Source organism: Leuresthes tenuis, unplaced genomic scaffold (assembly GCF_036924035.1).
Source record: "Leuresthes tenuis unplaced genomic scaffold, fLeuTen1.0.hap1 SCAF_19, whole genome shotgun sequence".
Classification (NCBI taxonomy): Eukaryota; Metazoa; Chordata; class Actinopteri; order Atheriniformes; family Atherinopsidae; genus Leuresthes; species Leuresthes tenuis.
The window spans coordinates 5,267,083-5,286,252 of NW_027325373.1; the positions used below are offsets into that span (position 1 = coordinate 5,267,083).

Sequence of the window (19,170 nt, forward strand, 5' to 3'; positions counted from 1 at the left end):
TCAAAAAATATTGTTTTCGAGAGTGGCTGTGAAAGCATGTCGAACAGTAGCTCTGCTCTGACAGGCACGCTTGGATTGAGCCCTCCCATCTGCAATAATTATGCAACACAAGGTGGGATCAGGCAGGCTACCCACTCACGCTATAATGATGACCACATATAGCCCGTAGCATATCCTCCACAACACCTGCATAACAGAGTTACATAGGAGCGACATAGGTGGGAGACAACTGCTGCTGTTGAAGGAGTAGGTCCACGAGAAAGCAAAAACAAACCTCGCGTTTGACCGCATCTGCTTGCATCTGTTTAATGCTGCGTTGAATCGAAAGCTTGCTTCCTTTTTTTTCGTTTTCTATATCTCACACGCGTGCACATGCGCGTGTTCGTTTCCTGAGGGCGCGCACACGTCGCCAACCTGCTACCCAGAGCGCAGCGCAGCAGCCGTCGACAGTGCCCGCGTCTGCCGTCGGTGCTCCCTGCTCTGCGCCCCTGCCGCTCCGCTGGACGTTTGCGCAGAGGATATTAACCTCCGCTATTGACTTCCACCCATCCCCAGCAGCTTCACCGGCTCGTCCTCACTTCTCAACTTGTACCGGCTTGCAACTGTTGTTGTTGAGGGCACTTGCTCCTTCACTATGGGTCTGACGGCTTGAAGGAAACCTGAACTGCTTGGCGTTCGACATCCACAGGGGCTTATTTGCGTATGGAAAGTTGCGCTGCGTCATGGAGCATGAGTCCAAACTTTAAAAGCTATTTTATTTCTTTATCGAGAGACATTTTTCTTTCTTTCTTCCCTCCATCCCACCCCCTCAAATTTTATTTTAGAATGAAGGCAGGTGAGTCACCCGTGGCGTGAAAGGCGCGAAGAGCTCCACGGCTCCTCAGGTTTTGCAAGAAACGGCGACACGGAGGAAGTCGTGATTTGTGCGAAGGATTGCGCTGCGAGGACTGAGGAAACGCACCGATGAGAGAACATGGGTAAGTGATACGAGGACTGTGTCATTAAAGAAGAAGAATAAAAGATTGCCGCCATCCTTGAGTGTGTGGAGCTCAGAAAAGATTTTGCAAATCTTTTTAGGCTTATCCATGCGCAGTAAGCTGGCATCTGCATTAGTAGTTCTATATTTTTCTGAAATGAATTTGGCTTGGTTTTCGTTAAAGAATGTTTTTCTTTTTATAATTTCAAAAGAAAGAAAAGAGGGGGAAATCTTAATCAGTCGTTGTGGCAGCGCAGAATGAGCTCAGTCTAAATAAATGTGTCCTTGATAATGAAGCTGCCATGACAGGTTTACTCACAGAGTCTAAACCTGACCTTAAAAATGGTCAAAATGTTGAGATGTGACCCTCAACATCCCTCCTGGTTCTCCCCTCCAGAGCCCTGACATGTTTTGACTCCATCCCGCCCTCCCGACTCTCCTCGCCCCTCTCCTGACAGCTCTGGGCACCTATACAATCACATCCCACACTGCCTATCACCTCCTCCATTTTACTGAGAGTTAAATTCCCCACTCAGCCTTGCTGAGCCACACTCCTCGTCAGTGTTTCAGGGGCTTTGGGCTCCGTGGCACCAGTCACTTTTTCTCCTGCATTAATCAGAGGTTCTCAAACGAACTGCGGGAGTTCAGAAATGTCATTCAATATGCGGTGAAATGATGCTGTACCTTTTAAGCAGTCTGGAGCTGCTCTAATAGGACGTCTGCGTCTCTTTCAAAGCAACTTTTGAAAATCTCAGTGAAAGACTATTACCCGCACCTCAGCAGACTGTCTGCACATGTACGCACATAAAACATGAGTAGCCTATGTATGGCTGCAGAGGTTGCACTACATTTTGCCTTAATCCCTAAATCAAATGAAAAGCTCACACAGGCTGGAGGAGGGATGCATGCAGCCCACATATCTGCTCAGAATTGTAGCATTTTCCCAAGTAATAAGCAGCTTGATGTGGCTAATGAGCACATGCTATTACAGTTTTAATTATGTCACCACAATTACTGTAACTTGAAATAAGTGGTTGCATTCGTTAGGATATCCACACTTCTGACTGTGGCACTCTCGCATTATTCATCCCATGCTCATAAATTGCCTTGTTTTCCACATAGAGCCAGATTAGTCATCATTACTGAGGTTGTCCCCCTGAATTAATCAGTAAAACTAGCAAAATGGGATCTCTCATGTGCACAGTCTGCAGTTGATTTTTTTTGTAACTTGTTCATTTAGTCCAATTAGCTGTTAAGTAGCTGTCGTGATTTTCCTCAAATGTCTGTGCAGATTTCAAGGTTATTTTGACAACTCATTTCTGTTAAAAAAACAATGGCATGCAACAACATTATTTTTTATTAAATCAATAACCAAGGCAAGTGTGCATGTCTAAGCAGCCCAATGCTGAAGAATGTATATCTCTTATTTGTGTCCTACGCTGTGACATTTGTATTCACCCCAGCCTCCCACAACAACAAAACAACTCAAAATGCAGCTGGACATACTGTAAGTAAGAGCATAAATAATGCAGCCATTGCAAAGCTGGCCTGATGGTCTCCAGCATGCTCCTCTGCTGGACTGGAACTGCTCTGACGAGAACAGCGAGGCAAATAAGCACAAATAACGTTGCATTCATTCAGTAAGCCATCTGTTTTCCTAGAGACAGAGACACTAATTAAACACACGTCATAAAGCTTATAATAGATAATTAGTAGTTCTAGGATGTTTTGTAGGTTGCCTTTGGCACAAAATCATTCACTTCTGCATTGCGCAGTCCAGATTGTGTTTCTTAGCTTTATTGTCATTATCATGATTAGACTGCTAAGTTTTAATTATGATCTCAGTAAGCAGGGCTGGAAATCAAGGTCTCTCTGTCTTCCAGATTAAGCATTGACACAACTTGTTGCTGTAAAGTAAGAAGTCAAACTGACAGTCAGTGGCTGCATCTGCAGCTGCTTCAGGCAACAGGGATTCAGCGTCAGCGTGCAGAATGCTTTCTTATGAATCTGACTCAACCCCATCAGCCATTTTTTGCTGAGGTTTAGTAATGTATTCTCTCCATCCCAATCTCTTTGTGCCACCCAACTGTCATTCACAGTAATTTGCCGCACCTCAAGTTTGAAGGGTTTTGTCCCTGCTGTGTAGAGAGTGCGTTTTCCTTCAAATGTTAAAGTGGACAACAGCAGTGAAGGACTTCCACCAAACAATGTGTCTTGCACATTGAATTTGTGCAGTTTGATACATGCAGAGAGACAAACCTGAGAGAAAAGTCTGAGCTGGAGCTCTGGGAGCTGGGCTCGCACAATGAAAAAGACTGCAGCATGAGGCATATGATGATGTATTGTATGTCTATGTGACTGAGGCGCACTAGAGCCTGTATTTGGTTGCCATGGTTATATATGTTTGACCACTGGCTAGAGTTTTGCTCTATTTACTGATCTGCCAGCCTGACCATTTGTTAAAATAATTTAGTAGTATTTCTAAAAATGATAACAGCTGTCTGTTTTTCCATCTGCTGCTAATCTGCAACTAAATTACTGTCAAGAGTCAGTAGAGATCTTGATACCGCTTAAAAGTAATGATCTCTGACATTGTCTTTTACTGCTTAGTGACTACAGTTGATAGTAGTCACATAGCCACAAGAGGTCACTTGTCAGAGGAATTGAAACAAAGACTATATACAGTGTTACTATACTATACATACTCTGTCACAATAAAGTAAAACAATTAAAGATAAGCATGGTGAGTCTCCTTGAATTTCAACAGAAAAATTACTTAGATATAAACACGACATAGGCCATATTACATTTTTATATCAATGTATTGAGGAATTAAAGTTCCTTTATGGAATATCACAGTAGATTTCATACTAAGCTTCTAAGTGAATTAATGTTACTTTTTTCCCTCAGAATTCTCAGAACTTCAGAAGATTTGATTTTAAAATACCGCATGCAACTGTAGTAACTCCAGCTACATTCAGATGTAATCATTAAGCACTTGCTGAACTTTGATAAAGTGCTTGAATGCCCGGTTCTAAAAGTCCCATAATCCCATAATGTAGACCTCATTAAAATGCCTGACTTTACAGTTGAAATAAACACATTTACACCCTAGTATGAAAAAAACTTTTGGTCTCTATAGCTACTTTCCCATCTCGTGACAATTCTTGAAGTTCAACTTTGCTGTTTAATTGGGTTTGGTGTACCAAACACCAGGGAAGCATCCATGCTGTGAATCTGACTGGGGGATCGTCATTGTTGATGCTTTCATCAGGAGTGAGGCTATTTTCTCAAGGAGACTGAATATTCTGAGAGGAATCCTGCGCAAGCAGAGAGGCGGTTGGTTCATGAGTCACACCGAACAGGTGGTTCCACTCAAAAAAGATAAATAAATTGACTAAGCACTCAGTTGGACTGTCTATATCTTTGTAACCAGATTTTATTTTTTTGGTGTGTTTTAGAACACACACATATTTCTTCACTCATGTCACTATCTGCATGCAAAGCCTGTATTTGCACACAGATCCAGTAGGTAGTTAAGCCCCGTAGAGGAGTGCCTTTAAACTACCATCTAAGGCATGCCAGTGGGGGAAAGAGAGATTTAGTCCAGCAGCCTCCTCAACGTATCAGTTATTCCAAGCTGTCTAAATGAAAAAATTGTTGAGTTTTGGTAGTGATTTTCTCTATCACCGTTTCTTTTCACAAAATCAGTCCACTGTCTGTAGTTCCTGAAATTTTGTTACTCTCAGTAGGTGTGCAGCCCTAAAACCTCTGCAGTGCAGTCCTGGCTCTTTATAAAAATGAATCCACTGTGTGTTATAGTTCTAACAAGTTCATGCACATAAAGTTGTGTAACAACTGTTGTATGAGATACTTATACCTTGGCCCTTCAGTTCACCAAGCATTAATCTGATTCTCTAGTGGTGTGTTGCCAGATCTGTGGTGGAGCTGCATTTCAGCTGTATGCTTAAAGAGACATCCCGAGTTCAACAAGTCCTGGCATCCAGGCATTATGCATTTTCTGTGATGAAGGCAGAACAGTGAGCTAGCTAGTTGCTAGTCCGAAGCTAATACATTTCAGCAGGCCTTTTTATAACGTTCTTTTGTTAGGGGCTGGGTCAGCCTTTGCTCACCTTAAATATTCAATCCCGCCATGCTGTGGAAATTAGACTTTTTACCAATCCTAAAAATCCTGAACAGAGAATTGAGTAAAAACCGTTTGAGCGTCTAACTTTGCAACTCAGCCAAATACAGTTCTCAACCTTTTAACATGTTTTAAGCAATTATTTTCTCATGCATGTAACATGTTTTTTCTGCAAATGTCAGATTTTTTCTTTCTCAAACATGACACAATCAAACGTCTATTTGTAAGGACAATTTTGGGCATTAAAATGGTTGCTCCTGCAGAATTTAGACAGGATTTTCTCTGTCTTTGAGTGAGCTGCTTCGCCCACACATTGAGTGGAAGACGACCTCTGCGAGAACACCTGTCAGTGCTGTCGAAAAAGTTGAACACTGAACTATTTAGCAGGTGAGAGGAAATCACTCATGACAGAGAATGACTTTGGTTTTCCAAGACAAGTGGTTTGGGAAATCTAAAAGGAAATATGAACTTGCACATAATTCAGCCATCACTGGGGAACTTTATTTTGGTTGTATTATAATTCTCTATATACTATATAAACAGCGCTATTTGGACCTGATTTATATATATATATATAAATATGTATTTTTTCAAATGACCTTTTGAGCAGGAAGTGGATAAAAACTCTGGGATTCTGTGAACTTAACATGAGTCTGAAATGGAACTTTTTTGTGTGAACGTCATGTTTCACTACCCCAGCCATCTTTCATTGCATTGTGTTTTTTTAATGCTGCACTTAATTCTCACAAAAGTAAATGACGTATGACCTTCCTTTAGCCTTTACTGATTAGCAGCATACTGACATGCACATCCTCCATGGTGTCAGCAGCCTTGCCTCACAGTGGCCAGCTTAATCGGCTCAGTTTGTGCTGATCTTTTGGCATCAGCTCTCATATCGATCAGCGGAGCTCTCTACCTCACTGCACACATTTGGAAACCAGCAACTGGTGTCAGTACAGTTGCAAAGGTGTGTGTTATGGCCTGTGAAGAGGTTCAGCTGTCACTTTTTGAGAGGCAAAGCCTGGATATTTAGGACTGGGAGTTTGAAACCTTTCATACACTTGTCACCCCATTAAATAGTGCTTTAATTATGCTTTTTGGATCTCTAGGCTTTGAGTATGTTTATAACCAAGGCATTAAACTTCTGTACTTTGTGTCATAAACTTTATTCAGTGCTACAATATCACATTATAATTGATCTTCATCAGGCACATCAAAAGATAGCAGCTAAATGATAATTCAAGTTTTGGTTGGACTGGCATTTTCAGTAATTGTTTTCAGTGTTCCGACAGCATGTATGGCATTTTGTGGATTGTCTACTTTTAAAAGTATAAAGTTGCACGGACATACATAAACAAATGTTCTTGAATATTCATGAGGTTCAGAGTAACTCTGTTATCAGGCCAGCCGTATGGTGAGACAAAACTGAAGCTGAAACTCTTCTAACAAGTCACATTTCCAAGTGGACTTCCATGTTTTATTGAAGGGGGGCTTTTCCTGAAATGGGCAGCTTTCACAGACACAAAATTTACTCATGTATTAGTGTTGGCCTTCGAGATACCAAATTTGCCAATGTAAATGTCTTCTTTTGTGCAAATAATTTTTTACACTCCTGACAACTAGAATACGTGGCTTTTGCAAACAGGCAGTAGTAGATTGTGACTTCTGTGTGTTTTTCCAAGTGCTCTTGCATCCAACCCCTCTCATTAAAGTGGACTTTTTCCACAGCAGGCAGCCTTCGTAGCCTCACAAAAAGATGGTGTAGAACAAATGTTGACATTCAAAATAACCAATTAGCCTTTTTAGCATAAAAGAAGCTATTATCGTCACTACACCGTGACCGGTTGCCAACAAAATGCCAAATGTGTCCCATTTAGATTTTACCTTTGATCACAGAGCTTTGTAACCTGTTTTTTAATCGACCATTTTTCCTTTTTGAAAACTAATGAAATATAATAGATGGGAGCAAAGTTCAAGCTGTCTGAGCTCATTGATTTAAAACTAAAAGTTGATCAAACCATCTGTTTGGCTCATTAACATGATATGAATTGGACCAACTGGCACACAGTCTGAGCAGCATCTCAGTCACACACCAACATAAAGTCATTGTTTGTTAAGTGTTTCAGGCTCCCTTTTTACCTGAGTGATTGTCAGGCATTACAAAATTCTTAAATGCTACCATTGAGCTATCATCTTTCTCTTTTTTCTTGCTCCAAACTGGTGTTATTATATCGTCCTTTAAAAATGTATGATCAGTCAAACCCGTATAGATTTGTTAGTAAAAAGAAAACTTCACCATACGCCCTGGGCCTTAATGAAGCTACCTCCCTCTTTCCCCATACCTCCATCTCTCATACAGACATTCAAAAAAAAGTTGTCACAACCATGAAATATCATAGTGCTAACAGTTGAGATTAATTCCACTGAATTCCCTTTATCCATGCGTCACGATCCTTGTTGTTTTTGTGTTTTTCTGGTTTTGTTTTGTAGCCTGGTTTTCTAGTTTCCTAGTCTATTTAGTTTCCTATGAGTTTTCATTGTCATTTCTCCTCAGGTGTTTCAGATCACAAATCATTCTCTCCACAGCATTTAATCTCCTGTTGTCTTCTCAGTTTTTGTCAGATCCTCATCATCACCCCCGTAGTCTGCACTTTGTCCGTTTCTCTAGTCGCTAGTTTTTCCGTGTTTCCAAGTTTCCTCCCGAGTTTTATCGTGTTTGGTTTAGTTATCTCCTAGTGAATTTCCTAGTACTTTAGTTTCTGTTTTTTCTTCCAGCATTGCTGTGATTTTTATTTCTTGTAATAAACCCTTTAAGTTACTTCTGACTCCTGTCCGTGTCTGCATCTGGGTCCTGCTCCTTCGCCTCCACCAAAACCGTGACACCATGTTGCGCCAGTTGATAATAAAAGTCATTTTTAAGGCACTTAAAATAGACATTAAACACTTTCAGGAGAAGATCTCCAGCAGAACCAAGCTAAGGAAGGGCGGCCATCTACCTCAGCTGGTTGCGGTTTAATTGTATTTTTCTGTTCTTTTTGTTCCACTATTAGCTCTACATTATTGTGATTAGAGCCCTCTTTTTGTTGCTATGCAACAAAGCACCACAAGTTATCTGGCTCTCCTTTATTCAGTCGCCTGAAACTCAATTTGTGCCCCACAGCAAACGCTGCTGTTGATTAGAGCAGCAAAGCCTGGCTGTCCCTTACACAAAGACTTAGATTTGGCTGTGTTACTTCGCCCGTATGGATTAAATAAACAAATACAAAAACATTTAAATGGCTCAGTAAATAAATTGAATAAATTGATACGATCATTAAATGCTACCGAAATCAAGGTACAAAAAAGAAAATGCAATTATAAATGTGTTGCACATAAAACATCTTTCTGCTTTCATTTCCAACTGCATTACCTCATGGTAACACCTATTTATTCACTCAAAAATGTATATTTGTCATAATATCCATAATTGTCCTTTTTGTTTGTATTTTTGCGTCGTGTTACTTTTTATTTAACGACCATCATTAAATCACAAGACCTTACCTGACATGTATGGACTTGCAAAGCAGGTCAAGAGTTGCCATTAGTTAAAGCCAGCAAACATTTCCTGAACCTAATCAAATTTCTTACAGTCTCAATGTCATTGCAACACTCGGCAGCCAGGGCCCGCTTTCAGCAGCTGGCTGAGGACCTGAAATTGAATGTCAGTGATGACTTCAAAGCAAGAAAAAAGGCTATAAAATCACGTTGAAGTGCTTCGTGCCCACTGGTTTGATGATGTGAAATGTCATTAAGAAATGTCAGTTGGTGCAACTAGTCAAAATGAAACCTGCAAGACCGAGAAATCTTACAGAGAAACCTGCACGACTGCTGGATGAAAAAGTTTACTCAACCCGTCCTCATAGGACTGGTAAGAAGCAGCTGGAATGAGGGAACCGACCCATAAACAGTGTCTACATGGAAGAGTAATCAAACATCAACATAATTTTTGTTCATGACACACTCGTGACGTAAAAGTACATATATGAATGAGAGGAGGCGCATGTGTCAGCTGCTTATTCCTTTTTAGTTTGCTTGAACTCTTGCGTGATGATGTATGCAGTGTCCCAGCAGGAGCAGCTCTGTCTGTTCTCATTCCCTTCTTTCGATTATGCCTGAGTAGATTTAGTTGACCATGGTTACCACCCCCCACCCCCCCACCCCCACCCCCGCCCACTACTCAGAAACTGAGCTAAAAGAATTTATTTCTCATTTCGTTTCAATTCTTAATGGCTGCTGCCCCATCAGAGCAGTATTTTGCCATTACTGCAGTGATTAACCAGCCATGCTCCACTTTTCCCATCTTGTTCCCGAAGTACAGTGCGGCGTGTATTTAGGACTGGCTGCTCCTCCTGTGTGTGTGTGAGTAAAAGAAGCTTTTATCGTAAATCAGCTGTTTTATACTGCTTCATGCTTTCTTTGCTGTGAGCCAATATTACCGCTGACTCTAGTCGTCGTTTTAAATTATGTAAAATAATAGGTTTTAAGTGTGATAAAGGTGCTCCAATTCAATATTGTAATGGCAGGGAGCCCAATTAATCACTGCTGCATGATGGGCCCAGTGCCTGCTTATATGTCATGTACTTCTGAGCCCTGAAAGTATTTTTAATTTCATATGCCTTAAACCTGTGTGAACCTACTCAGTAATGTAATATATCACATATGGTGTTGTCCCTCTCAGTTATTGGTTACCTAAGCTCGCGCATCACACACTTAAAACCTTTGGCGTCTGTGTCAGAGAGCACGAGAGTCTCGGAGGGCAGGAGTGGCAAGAAGAAATTTTGCATCTAAAGCTCGAAATTGCAGAAACTTACATGAGATATCACATAATACTGATTTTCCTGCAAACTTGAGCTTCCAGTAATCTTTCTATCCTCATCTTGTTAATTATTCCAGACACTTGTCAGCTGTGAAATTTCAGCTCTTAGATAATCAGAATACATCATACATAGCCTACATTCATTTTTATGAAGAGGTGATAATAAAGACAAAAGAGAGAGGCAGCCGTGTAGATAATCATATACAGGGGACATAATGTCTTTTTTCCCCTAGAGGAGCAAAGACCCAATAAGTCTTCCAATCTAAAAAGTTAATTTGACTTTTTTTGCCAGACATTAACCTTTAAAATCCACCTCTCTTGTTATAATGTGTATAACCTGCGCAACAGTGGACTATGTAATAAGACAAAGAAGATATATTTTGTTTTCTTGCACATTTTTCATTTCTTTGAAGTGCCCCCAATGTGCAGCCTGAGCGCTGTTGGCGAGCCCACTTGGGCACTCTGGGTAATAGCCTTTGCATCAGTGCTCAGAGCACCGTGCATTCAAATGAAATATCAACTTGTCGCACAGCCAAGGCAGACGACAGCTGACTCCGCTGGGCCTGCCAGAACCCACTCTGTCCTTAGGGGAGGAGCAGTCACACTTTTATGGGGTTTCAAAAAGTTTACCATCAGAGGCTGACCTTAGGAGATGCAGCTGGGGAAAAGATACGTTTTATGATATTATGTAATAACTTTAGATGTCTTATGTATTTGTAAGCCCATTCTAGCTGACATTTGCTGTGTAAATTTAAATCTAACTTGAGCAAACTTCTTTCTCTCTGACCTCGTATGATACTGAAAAAGAAACAAAACAACAGAAGTGGTGTTTTTTATTTGATATTTATTGTTGACAAGTATATTTTAATTATATGCTAATTGTGTTTAAGCATTAATTAGCATTTGCACACAAAAGAAACAGTCCAGTTTGCTTCTTATTCAGTTAAATTAAGTCAATTAATTTTTATTTATATAGCGCCAAATCACAACAAATGTCATCTCAAGGCACTTCAATAATACAGTCCAATTCAAGCCAATTGGAGTCCAGTTCATTATAATCATAATCCAATCAAATCCAATTAATTACCAACAGATTTCTCCGAAACTTCTCCTCAGTCCAATCTCCCATCCTGAGCGTGCATGACTGTGGAGAGAAACAACTCCCTTAAACAGGAAGAAACCTCTATATCAGAACCAGACTCAGGAAGGGTAGCCATCCGCCTCGACCAGCTAGGATTTGAGAGGACAGACCAACAGATTGTACTTACTCTGGTGTGTGAGGAAGATTCTTCATTAACAAGGGCAAACTGGAATCTACCAGATAAATATGACTTAAACCAGCCTAACGCAGTTCCTTTAATCCCAATAACACATTCAAGTCTGTCATCGATTGTGTCAAATGCATCTTGTTCTTCATTAAAAGTGCTGCTCCACTGCAAAGCAGTTTTTTTATAAGCAAAAATTACAGCCTTAAATCAGCTTTGAAGTGAGTTTATGAGAATGGCATAAGAAAAAACGACTTGGCATATAATTCTGATTTAGTCTTAACATTTGTTTCAGTCGTTTCTTTTTTGTTTAAAAAATGAGCCATTTCAGTTTTGTATCACATTTCTCTGGCAGATTTTTATTTCTTTATGCCTTACAAGGCATAACGGCTTCCATACTGAGGCATGAGCTATTAACATCTTTACAGAACCCATTTTGCATGGTTACAGGTGTTATTTTAGTATATCACAAGACTGGTGGAAAATAGTCCTTTTCTTTCTTTCTTAAATAGTGTCCATGTCACTCTGCTCTGCTCTGTAAATCAGGTTGATTCCTGTATAAAGCAACCTGTTCTCTCCACTGATATTTCAGAACCTGAGCTAATAGACCCAGTCACTAAAATTTAGATAGATAGATTAGATTATTTTTATTTTTTTTTTGTAGATTCATGTAAATACATGAAATTACTCCTCCGCATTTAACCCACCCAGGTTGGCACCTGTTAAACACACATATGCACAGGGTCACACACTCATGGAGACAAATGCCATACACTGGAGCAGTGGGCAGCCATTCACAGCGCCCAGGGAGCATGGGGGTAGGGTGCCTTGCTCAAGGGCCCCTCGGCTGTGGCAAAGAGGTGAACTGACACCCCTCCAGCTGTCAGTTCAACCTTCCGTGACGACCCACTCTAACCACTGAGCCACGTCCGCCCAAAAAATAACTCGGCGTCAAGATTTAACCTGAAACATGGAGGTAACGCTACAGCTACCGAATAAAATTGTATTTGTTCAGAGAAAAAAATAGAAAGATTTACATTCTTGATTACTAACGTCCATCCCGGGATTTACTCATTCCATCTTATAGCAACATAAAAGATCACCAGCTGAGAGAAGCGTTACACCCACAGTGTTTTATGACACTCCGTGGAGTCACTCAAACACATTGTATTACATTAGCTTTATGTAAGACAAAATATAACTAGTCTTCATGTTTGGTTGTTTGTCTAGGTAATTAATTCACTTGCCAATCTCTCATGTTAGTTTTTATTTCATAAGTAAAACTAAAAAAAAAACCTCTCTGTGGCTCTTCTATGTAGCTCAAAGGCTCTTTAAGAATTAATAACAGCATCATAAACACATTTAATTAAGATGATGAAACCACATTAGCATTCAGCAAAAACGTTAACTGCTTAAATATGCGTCTGCTGTGCTAAACTAATCAAGCTAAGACGTCAGTACTAAATCTTTGCTTTTTACAGCAAACAGATCTAAAACAAGAGCACTGTTTAGTCAAGGTTAATAAATTCTTTACTATTCAAGTCAATTCACCTGCTGGCAAACTAACTAGTCTTCAAATTTAAGTGCAGAAAACTTCCATGAAACTTGAGCAGCTTTACTTCTGCAATAATTGTACTCGTGTCAGTTTTGTTGTTGTTTTACTTTGCTGCTGTTACTCAAATCTCCAAGATATAACAAGATATGAAATCTCCAGAACCCCCTGGCTGTGATTGGCCACGCTCTACTAAGAAGAAGGAGCCAGGTAAACAGATGCGTCTAGTTTACCACATGAGATCAAATCTGTTCGGAGGGGGGGGTGGGAGGTGGGGGCAGATTTAATAACAATGTCTGCCTGTGGCTGAAATGTTTTATTTATAGTGAAGGTTTGCCATTTGTCTTCTCAATTTACTGAATGTTTTTCCTTTTTTCTTTTAATTGTGATGTCAAGGCTGACATCTTTTGATTATAAGATAGAAAAGAAAAAAATTCCTATGAAGGAAAATGATGAATTAAGATTTAAAACAGAATACAGAAGACATTGAAGCTGTTTGCTCTCAGATGCATGAAAGCAGTGGATGACCTGAGCCATGTCGGTACACAACACTAGATTTAATGATTGGTTAATCAATCTGTGTTGAGTAAATGTCTTGCTTCATTCTGTCCTGCCTCCCAAGGGAGCCCGGCGTTGCACATGTCCGGTTGGTATTTATTACTGCTCTGTCTGCACAGAATTCCATAGTGAACCAACGTGCTAATTTAAGATGCTGTCATGTGGAGGCGTCAGAGAAGCAGTGCTGAACATTGTGACTGTGACTGCACAGCCTGGAGTTTCCTATAATCCGAAATCCGAATAACCCCCTCACTGTCATTTTTCTAAGGGCAGAGGCATGCAAAATTCACAAAGTTCCTTTTTGCGGTTTGACATAGTAAGGTTTCCCTGAGGGTTTAGGTCAGACCTATGGAGTGATTCAATTGGATTAGCATTTGGGGAAAACTGATGGCTGTGTGTGGTTCTGTGGATCCTGGGTGTGTTCCCAGAGTACTTATTAAAGGTGATGGAAGTGGTGGTGCATCTATTGCTTGGAGGACTCAAGAGATTTATTTATAGCACATGTGCTCACATTGTGTTCATCTTCACCCATTCTCATATACTTGCCATCTGACTTAATTTACCTCTAATCCTTGTTTTGCTCCTTCTGCTGCTCGTGTTTTTGTTCATGTTTTTGCTTGTTCATTAAAATATTCTCTCATTAAAATTTCTTCTCTTTACTTGTGTTTGGTTTTAACTCTGTTTTAAACTGAGAACTGTATTTGATATACATCTATTTAATTTCCAGTTACTGGGCCTATCAGTAGGCTACACTGCCGGGGTATTGGTACATCTATTAAAACCAGTTTAATTGAAAGAAATTATGTGCTTTTTGCAATCTGGGACTGTCTGTCTGTCATCTATGGAGCCAACAGCAACCTTGCCTGCAGTTATTCATTCATATTCATGAGACCATTATACCTGTATTAAAAGCTAATTATTTTGTAGTCTCAGGACAGCAAAAGCTAATTTTATCATGTGTCATCACAATAAAATGATCGTATAAATAACTTGTGCCTTTTCTCGAGAAATCTGCTCTTTTGTTTCTCAAGATCACAAGGTGATTATGGTGAGCTCGACAACGAGTGGTTCCTGTGTTTGGACCTGATTTCATTGCTGGTTTTCGCTGTTGCTGTAACATTAACTCAAGGAATGCTGGTGTAATACTGTTTGATGTACTCAGCTTAGTCTATATCGGCTTTAAAACATATACGTTGACGATGAGTTTGTGTAAGAATCCGCTTCGTGTTAGCCAGTAGCTGCCCTTCAGCAGATCAGAGTTTATAGTGATGGAAAAACAGATCTTTCGATGCTGAACTGTATAAACCTGTTTTCTCAAGAAAAAAGCTCTGTTGTTTTGAGAAAATAAGAGAAATTACTTGTGATCTTGAGATGATATTATTAGAAAATATTTTCAAGCATGACCTCTCTTGGCTTCTATAGTCACCTTTCCAGAGGTAAATTTATGTTTCTTTGACATTTTACTGAGCTGATACACCCTAGAAGAACATATGCTCTAAATAACAGAGCGGTTAAAACTCTGGTGCTCACACCCTAATTCGATTTACACAACAGCTGTGTAATATGTATTAGGGCTGTAGCGGGATACTACATGAATCTTACATTCACGCAATTTTAGGAAAAGTAATGGTGTAATCTAACATAAACTGTAATCCAAGTTTATCAGATTGTAAATTCAGCTCCATATATAGATAGACAGTGCCATGACTTCATTAACATTGTACATATTTTTTAAATAAACATGATTCCTACGTTCTAAAATAACAGGAAATCACATTTTCTACGGGTGAAATTCAACTGGAGTTACCAGCCAGTACCGAGGTACAATTTTAATGACGGTCTGTGATTGCAGGTCATGTGGGAAAGTTCCTGATAGACTCTTATTTTCACATGCAGTTGTCATTTTTTTCCATGACAAGCTCCCAAGTGGTGATGCATATTAATGTTTTTCAGCAAAACACATGCTGCGCAGCAGAAAGATTCTCAACTGTTTGCTGCTTTCAACAGCAGGTTGATTCACAGCACATACCTACAGTATGTCCTGGATATAAAACGCACATTAAAGCTAGTTCTGAACAATTTCATTACACAGTACTTTATATACTCTTCATTAAAGTCCCAATCTCCTGGTTATCAATCCTCTAAAACCTAAGAATCTATGTTCCTCAAAAATTGGCACATTTAACATTTTTTGCCATGAAAAACTTCTTAAAATGGTTTGTGTATGAAAAGTCTTTCTTCATTCAGTGAATTGAGTTTTATGAATATGCTAATCTGGCACCACCCACATAGGGTACACAGCTCTTTGGCAGTTTACCAAGGAACCCTCCGCTTGACTGCAGGTGCTGCAAAGGAGAGCGGGAAAGACAGAAAACAAAAAGCTAAATTCAGGAAGCAGCTGCCTTAAGAATGAAGGCCGCAGACCTGTGGTATTTTTGATAGGACATGCCAATGTCGCCAAATAAACTTACTCCACTTCTGTGGTAATTTAACATCTTTGGGTTGGGCATGAAGGCTTACAGAACCCGCTTTTGTGCTATCACAGCCATATACTGAACATGTCAGGTCTATTATCTGCCCAACAAAAGTAAAACCCACTAATTAGTTTCTCTGCCCCACTTCTACTGTCTTTTCCACCTGACTTGTGGTAACTTCTGTAATCTGCACTCACATCTCACTTCATCAGTTCCTCACAGCACATGCAAATTATTTTTAAATCTCACCCAGCAAGTGCTGTGTTCAGAAATGGTTCCTCCGATCTTCTAGGAAGGGCACATGGGCCGTTGAACCTTGTCTCCCCTTGTCTCCCAGTGTCTCCCCTGACACTGTCAATGCAACTCTGCAGATTCAGAACAGAATTCCACAGCAATAGCACTGATGCCTGACTTTTCTAATGTTAAAAAAAAAAAAGTATTTAAGCCAAGGGAGACTAAAAATGCTCATTGAGGGCTTCTCTGTTAATTTATTAAAATATATTGCAATGTACATTATTTGCAAATTAAAACATTTAGATCTTGAGTTCACAGGATTTTCATTGTCTGTTTCACTGTCTGTTTAGAACAGTATTGTCCACGTTTCTGTCCACTGTCATCTGGAATGCTATTATAATTATATGTACATCATATCCTACATGAAATGCAATGCTCTTTGTTTTTAGGTATTCATGTCATGCACATGACGCATTTTATAAACCTTGTCCAACGTCAAACAGTATATTATGCATGTGCAAACCAAATACCATCATTTGGAATCTTTCTGCTCTAGTATTTCTGATTTTTAAATTAGATTATGGGAGTTAGGGCGCTTTCAGAAAGTGAGTTTATACGTATGCTAGTTTTTTTTCCCCACTATGGAATGGGTTGTTTTATTGAGTCTCTAGTAGCACATATGTGTTTGCTGGACATGTGATTGTTTGCGTTTGAGGTCAGTTCTGTGGGTAGCACACATAAGGTAATGAAATCATATGTACGAAAACATTCATTCTTTTAAGCATGATGAAAATGACTTTCTTGCTCATTGTCTTTTCATATTAGTAGCCCATGTTCATGAAATAATTCTTATTGTGTGCAAAAATGGGAAACAAATGCCTTGAAACAGAAGACAAAGGGGTCTGACAACCTCGGAAGTATACTCGCAACTTGAGGGGCTTTCTGACAGCGAATCTTTAGAATTTTAAGGAAAATTATCTGTACCCTGACAAAAATTTAATGGGGTTTCTCCATTTTCGCACAGTAAACCTCTCCACCAGGTGTCATAGATTTTATCTTGGAAGTTGTTGTGGAAGATGGACTAACTGCAATAAAAGAGAAAAAAGATAAAAGACTTTGTTAAAGCACTGCTGAGACTCTCCACCTCGGTGAAGGTCAAATAGCATTAGTTCTCTGCTGAAATCCCTAACATTTCCTCATTGTTGACTGTTATATAACACACTACCAAGGTGATAACACATTTGAGAACGCATCTGTTGTGAGAGGTGAATGTGGTGGGTCTGAGCAGTTCACTCAGAGGGAGAACAGAAGAGAGCCCTGGGTCCAACATGTGTCCCTTGACGTCGTCAGAATGTGTTAGGACAGTGATGCATTTTTTAACATGTTGGCTTTGTACTGCATTATGTAGAATCTGAATCAAACAAGCCTGTAAGGTAAAGGGGGTGGCTGTCAACTTCAATTTAAAGGTTGACAACCAAGATCATTCCACACTTTGGCCATAAAACTTCTGCTTGCCTTGCCTGTAAGGCTGTGTTGTGATGTGTTGTGCTGCTGTCTCAGAATTTTACAATTCTGCTTGATGAGAAGCAGGATATTTATCATATGTGGATTCAAAACAAATTGTAATTGTAGGTTTTTACTTATCAGAACATTAAACAAATCATCTGGTCTTTTCCAGGTATGAACAACACATCAGATATTGCACTGTGACATTATTTATTTAAGAAAAAAAACTAAGGCATAACGCAGAGCCAGTGCCTGAAAATCTACACCCTTACTGTTTCCATTGGAATTAAGAGAATAAGCAGCAGGCAAGTGTTGCTGATTGAGTGAATGTGATTAAGTGACCATCAGTGTTTGTGAGAACCTCTATAAAAGCAGAAGTTTTGACACTTTGTTTTTTCTGAAATATTCAGATGTGTGTTGAGACAAGGCAGTGGTTTTATAAAAGCAATTGTTGCTGCCCATCAGTCAGGGAAAGGTTAGGATGTTGCTTCCAAACAATTTGGTGTCCTTCTCAGAGGTGCATATCACAAGAAAAAACTTCGGACTCTACAGGCCTCCGTTAGCATTTTAAATGTTAAGGTTTGTAATAGTATAAATGGAAAAAAGGACTCTCTCAGAAATGAGAATTCATGCTATCTGCTACTGACGTGAACAGTACTTACATGCTTTTTTGTATGTTTGTAAGGCTGGGATGCGCTGGGAGTGCTCAACTTTGGGGTCACATTGTTCCGCGCTCCAAGTTCCGAGTTTCATTGTAAATGAACGCATGTAAATGACTGTCACTCCCGGGGTCCTAAACAGGAACGCGTTGCTGCACGTGTCAATGATGGAGCAGATGATTTCAATTCAAGAAAAAAGGAAAGAAAATGAAGAAACAAAGTTTCATAATGTAAGGCTGCTGTTAATCGGGTAGGCCTTTGTTTAACAATCTTCATTGTTGTTTATCCATGATTTCAAATAATTCTGCAATGGCTTTTTAGTGCAAACTACTGGCCCATGGGGTATTACAAAAGTAGCTTCTTAATGCCAACATTACTCAAAAATAACTTATTGAGTTGAAATCATTTGTTGACAGCTTGGTCCCCCCAGTTCAAAAATCCCAACTGCGCCCCTAGCACAAAGGTACCATTTAAATGTATTTTTATTTACAAAATCTTACACCCACCTTAAAAATCTTGTTCTTGGCATGGCAAAACATGAACAGTATTTTTTGCCACTCAGGAAGATTAAAAAGGTCACCCTGATCTTCTGTGATATGTCTGAGTTCATACATCTTCCCCAGAAGTCATTTTAGGGCCATTAGCTGGAGTCATCCACTCATGTAGGTGTGCTAAGTTTACCTCCATCTTTTTTTGCCAACATGGCCATGGCCGAAGGCTGGATGGCAGTTTGTGAGCCAGTAAGGGACATCACTGTCCATAAACAAGTGCATGGGATAAATAAGAATCGATAAAAATTTTATTTGCTGTGGGAGGGAAATCCCTTGGTTTCAGTGAGTGAGCAACATTTGTAAATAATAGATCAAATGAATATCAACATATGTTTAAAATATTGGTAAAGTTGACACTGTTTTGTTGAACTGCTGTCCACCGCCGTTCTTGTTGGT

The 19,170-nt window shown here is 39.7% G+C and overlaps 1 protein-coding gene across 1 annotated transcript in view; it reads left to right on the forward strand.

Moving 5' to 3' along the window:
- The first annotated feature begins 219 nt into the window (after positions 1-219).
- The window catches only part of lrrtm4l1 (leucine rich repeat transmembrane neuronal 4 like 1), a 64,846-nt gene continuing 45,895 nt past the window's right edge, over positions 220-19,170 (forward strand). The window contains exon 1 of the mRNA XM_072372409.1: positions 220-977. Coding sequence (XP_072228510.1) covers positions 974-977 — 4 coding nt within the window. The 5' untranslated portion in view covers positions 220-973. The remainder of the gene's footprint in view (positions 978-19,170) is intronic.